The sequence below is a fragment of the Atta cephalotes genome, assembly GCF_000143395.1.
Source record: "Atta cephalotes unplaced genomic scaffold scaffold00092, whole genome shotgun sequence".
Classification (NCBI taxonomy): domain Eukaryota; kingdom Metazoa; phylum Arthropoda; class Insecta; order Hymenoptera; family Formicidae; genus Atta; species Atta cephalotes.
Window position 1 is genome coordinate 365268 of NW_012130156.1, and position 5694 is coordinate 370961.

General features: G+C 31.2%; 1 protein-coding gene across 1 annotated transcript in view; it reads left to right on the top strand.

Annotated features, from left to right (window-relative positions):
• LOC105624873 overlaps window positions 1-5694 on the top strand; it is a 41438-nt gene that overhangs the window by 24609 nt on the left and 11135 nt on the right. The window contains exons 27-38 of the mRNA XM_012206223.1: window positions 142-269; window positions 360-809; window positions 893-1259; window positions 1348-1778; window positions 1846-2254; window positions 2339-2641; window positions 2726-2892; window positions 2957-3241; window positions 3319-3499; window positions 3573-3769; window positions 3862-4146; window positions 5077-5251. Of these exons, the coding sequence (XP_012061613.1) occupies window positions 142-269; window positions 360-809; window positions 893-1259; window positions 1348-1778; window positions 1846-2254; window positions 2339-2641; window positions 2726-2892; window positions 2957-3241; window positions 3319-3499; window positions 3573-3769; window positions 3862-4146; window positions 5077-5251 (3378 nt within the window). The remainder of the gene's footprint in view (window positions 1-141; window positions 270-359; window positions 810-892; window positions 1260-1347; window positions 1779-1845; window positions 2255-2338; window positions 2642-2725; window positions 2893-2956; window positions 3242-3318; window positions 3500-3572; window positions 3770-3861; window positions 4147-5076; window positions 5252-5694) is intronic.

The following is a 5694-nucleotide window of genomic DNA, read 5'->3' on the forward strand; positions in this document are numbered from 1 at the left end:
ATATATATATATATATATCATTTTTTTAGCATTGCACATTATTTTCCGCGCTGACTTCCATCATCCTCCTTTTTGTGTAACATATTTGTATTATGTTGCATTTAAGAAATCATATTTAATTAAAATAATTAATTAAATTAGGTGAAGCTAAAGCAACCGAGCAAATTTTAGAAAAACTCATACAAATGCGTGAAAAAATGAACACTGTCATCAAAGATTACGATATATTATTAGAATCTTTAATTTTTATCTTTAGAAATCTTGAAGAGGTAAGACAGATTTTAAATGCAATACAACGTCATTTAATTTATATATATGCCTTGAAATATGTAAATTATTCTTCATTCGTTATTTTTAAGATTGAGTGTAAAATTGAGGAAGCAAAACAAGAAGTTGAACACGCCTCAAGTTTTACAAAGTTGACTGATGTGGATGGTTCTTTAAATAAACTTAATATATTAAAAACGTTTATTACGGAATCTTTATTACAAATACATACAAAATCTGAAGAAATAATAGACAACATTAGACTACAGGAACCGCTAGAATCAGCAACACAAGACATTGAGAAATTGAACCGCACGATAGATTCTGTACGCATCAAATTTGAGTTATTCCAAACCGAAACGTCAAACCGTCTCGAAGAACATCGGCATCTGTGTATTTTTAGAGAGGATATCGAAAAAATTAATTACGATCTACGTGAATTAAACGAACAGTTAAAAAATATGGATGGAAGAATTGGTGACAATTTATCAGTTTTGAAAGCGACATTAACTGCTTTTGAACAGTTTGAGCAAACAATAACGGTAAATTACATTATTACGGTAATTTTGTGATTATGAAGAAATTATAAAAAGATTATAATATTAATTTAAATATTTGTTACTAGATTTTAGACAAAAGAATTGAAACTTTTATAAAAAAAACAGAAGAGACAATTGTTCCATTAACTCCACAAGTGACGGATGAAATTTTATCTCTGCGCAACAGATGGGATCATCTGAGGAAACATGTTAGAGATACCAAAAAAAGAATGCATTTAAGTAATGATTATTTCATACTCTTAGAAGAAGCCAAACAGTGGTTCAGGGAAGGTAACAAACTTTTGGTGATTATTGCACGTAAAGCAACAGCCGTAAAAGTGTCTGAAGAAGCTATTGATTTACTGCAAGAGATTGATGCTTATATAAAGCCAGGTGAAGATCAACAGGAAAAGAGAATTGAGAAGTTGAAACAATTATCGACAATAGTTTTCGGTAAAAGTGGCATCATATTTAAGAAAAAGTATATAACGAATAAAATAAATATGCAAAATGATCTGTTTGCAACATAATAATGTTTTAGGTACAGACAGACTTCCGCAATTTAACGAAGTGATAGTAGAGAATCGGCAAATGCTAGATTCATTCGCAGTTATTTCTTCCGAGTTGCGTACCCTGAGTCAAAATTTACAGAATGCCAAAGATCTCCGAGAGAAGCTGCAAATCGAGAAGCTAGAAGCTGATAAAAAGTTACAAGCTGTAAAAATAGAAATGGCCGCGATGGAAGCTGCAAAGATAGAAGCGGAAAACGCAAAAAAACTTGCGGAACACCTTGCCGCTGAGACTTTAGACAAAGCTGTGATAGAGGCAAAAAAATTAAAAGAGGAACATGCACGAAAAATTGTTCCTTCCATCTCTCAATCCGTCTCTGCCCAAACTGACGAGACCATAGTTGAAGAAACAATTCATAAAACTTCCGCTGTAACAACGAAAGAAATTCATATTCTTCAAAAGGTATTTTAAAGATAGATTTAAATTATTGGTATTATAACTGTAAAATTTATACTTATAATTATTATAGATGGAAATCGAAAAGGATGTTCCAGTTATTCAAAAAGAAGCTGGCCCATTTAAAAAGCTTGTATCTGAAGAGATATGCGACAAATTACACGAATATGCTAAAGAAACACAAATAAACAAAATTATTTCATTAGCTCCAGAATTCACAGTTCCTTTGAATGATGCGATGGTTCAAGAAGGCAAAGAATTCAGTTTTGAATGTCATCTAATTGGTCAGCCGATACCAGAAATAGTATGGTACAAGGATGGAATATCGATTTTAAATAATCCAGACTATTTAACAACTTATATAAACGGCGTTTGTATTTTAAAAATAGAGGAAACATTTACTGAGGATTCTGCTAAATACACTTGCCGTGCATTTAATATTCATGGCTCTGTCGAAACATCGGCCATTCTCACTGTCAAAGGTAATTTGATTTACGTGTGAATTTTATTAATTACTAGTACGTACATTAATATTTAATTGTTCATGTTAAAAACTTTTAATGTAGAAATTATCACGGAAGAACAGCCAAATGTTCCTGTTTTCGTGAAAGAATTGCAGCCCTCTTTTGCGATGGAAGGATGCTCTCATAAATTAGAGTGCACTGTTAAAGGAAATCCTCTACCGACAGTACAATGGTACAAAAATGATATCAACATCGATAATTCTCCGGACTATATTATCACTTTTAATAATGGAGAAGCTGTTCTAAAGTTTGATGAAATTTTCTTGGAAGACAAAGCTTCGTATACTTGTAAAGCAGCAAATCAATGGGGACAATCGTCTACTACTGCCTATTTGGACGTGAAACGTAAGTTTCATAATAATAACATAGGTAATGACGCATTAAAAAAATTGTATATTTTCTTTTTATTTATATGAATATTAATTTTAGCCGCGCAAATTTCTGTGAAGAAACCATATTTTGTGGTACCGTTATCAAATGCTATGGTCAAGACAGGTCAAAAAATGAAACTAGAATGCGAAGCTAACGGAGATCCAATTCCTAAATTAATCTGGACTCACGATGGAAAATTAATTGAAGAAAGCAAATATCATAAAGTAAGATAAGCGATGATGTTTTAATATATTTAATATGATATAATCAATTTGCGTGTTTATTCAGATTCGAACAGATGGTGCCCGAACAAGCTTGATCATCACGGAAGCTTTTCCAAAAGATGCCGGATCTTACGCAGTGACTGCCAATAATGAAATCGGGAAAGATACAACATCTTGTATTGTTTCTGTGAAAGGACGTTGGCTTCATGAAACCAGTGAATCCGAGCTTGTTTGCAGTGATATAGAACTAATAGTTCCAAAATTTCAGTTACCTTTGCAAAATCTTGAAATTCAAGAAGGACAATCAGCTAGGCTAGACTGCGTGATTGTAGGTCAACCTGAACCGGAGGTAAATTATTTATTTCTAAATCATTCATCTTATAATTCACCTTTTTATCATTTTTTTTTAATTTTGTAACTTTCTAGGTAATTTGGTACCATGATGAACAGCCTGTAAAAGAATCGTCAGACTTCCAATTACTTTTTCAAGGTGATCGGTGTTCGTTAGTTATTCATGAAGCTTTTTTGGATGACGCTGGTATATATAAAGTAGTTGCTATTAATTCCGCTGGCGAAGCTTCTAGTCAGTGTACATTAACAATTATGCGTACGTATAATTATATCCTTTTTTAATAAAAAATTTATTATTTCATACATAATATTTTTCCTTGCATTTGTAGCAACATCTCACGTCTCAAAGGAACAGGAAGAAACTCTTACCAGCGGTTTTGCTCCAAAATTCATTAAACTTCCGACGGACTTGTTGGTGGCTGAAAGCGAAAATGCAATTTTCGAATGTGTCGTAATTGGAGAACCTAAATCTGATTTAAGATGGTATTCGGATGATGGTGAAATGATTCATAACGAAAGGATTTTGGTGCGTATATTAGACACAGATTGCATTTTATTTAACGTTTACTTAAATCCGTGATTATAATATATTTATGTCAAATTGCCATAATATATCAGATTGGAGAAAGAAAAGATGGAACAGCCTTTTTGGAAATTTCATCAACGATACCGAAAGATAAGGGCAATTATGTAGCAAAAGCTATAAATACACACGGTGAGGCCAAAGCTTTTGCCAGATTAGTTGTGAAATCGCTTAGTGATTTTAAAAGAAACGAAGAATTTATCCAGATGGAAGAAAAATTGATTCAGCCAACATTCAAAGAAACATTTCAGGACAGGAAAATACTCGAAGGAGTTTCAATCAAATTCGAGTGCATTGTCATTGGTAAACCTTCTCCTAAGGTAGATAATTTAATTTTACCTACGCAGTATAAATTTTTTCAAATATTATATACTTTTATATTTTTGCGTGTAATGAAACAAATAATTATTCTTTTTGAAAGACAGTTACACTGAAATCCTAATAGGGATGAAAAAATTAGTGGTCTTAAAATTTTTGTTAACTAGAATTTGTATATATAAACATAAAGATAACATTATTTTACTCATTTTTGATAAAATAAGCTTTATAAGTATCATTACATAAAAAAAAGAGCAATAAATATTATAATTTATAATATTAAGAATAATGCAATTTTTTATTTGATTCTCATAAGTAATAAAATAGTAGAGCTTAGGCGCTCTCTACTATATTTATACTGTAATAAAATAATATATAATAAATAATAATAAAATATATAATAAATAATAAAATAAATAATAAATTAATATAAGCAATATCAAACATTATAGAGAAAAAAATTTAATAGAATATTATGTTATATGTGTTTGTTTTGTAAAATCGTCTCAAGCATTATCTAATAATTAATTGTAAGTAAGATTATTTGATTTGTGATTTTTGAAAATTTTAAAATTTGCATTGGTCACGTAAACAACGTCTAAATGAAAGGTTGGTACGCCTGTCAGAAACGGGGCGAAAGTAATTTTGTGCCCGACGAGTTATATTTAAACGCGAACAATATACTTCATGTGAAAAGCTCGATTGCAGTCGTGCCGCGGAGCATAAGATGGAACTTTCGATGCGGTGCGAAGCATCATGGACTTGTCACAGAGGTACTTCGTTAACACCTTTCTCGTCTTTTCAAAATTGTCGAATATAACGGAAGCACAGGAACTCATATATTTTTCTCTTGATACACATGTATACGTGTCCATTGCTTTATTTTTAACGGATTAATTAACAGGTTTTATTATTCAAATTTTTTTTTACAGATTCAATGGTTGTTTAACGAGCGGCCGGTTCATGGGAAAGATTTTCTAGTTTCCGTTAGCGGAGATCGACAAGTTTTAACAATTCCTGTAGTCAGAGATGCACACGTCGGTACTGTCTCTTGCGTAGCAGAGAACGCGGCTGGTAGAGCGGTTTGTAGTGCTAAAGTCGAAATTGGTAAGCTAATATTATTATACACACATTTTTACTTCGTATTTTATTTGCTCTTTTTATTAATTTTATTAACGACTTGTTTTATAATATTATGATAACATTTTATTTTTAATTCTTTTATTTCCTTTCGCTGAAAATAATATTAGAAAATGCAACGGTGTCATAAGTTATTAATACTCGCGTTACCCTAGTCCAATGTGGCTCATTCAAAATTCCCAGTCAACGATAGATAAAATAGCCATTTCATGAGAGAATCGAACAAAGATACATTAATTGCATATTTTGATATATAATAACATCATTTATGTTTTGAATTAAATGTTATCATTGATTCATATTTGTTTCATCATTACGTTTATATGTTGCATTTATAGCATGACCTGAATATATATATATATATATATATATACACAACTAATTCTCTCTCTCTTCTTCTCTCTCTCTCT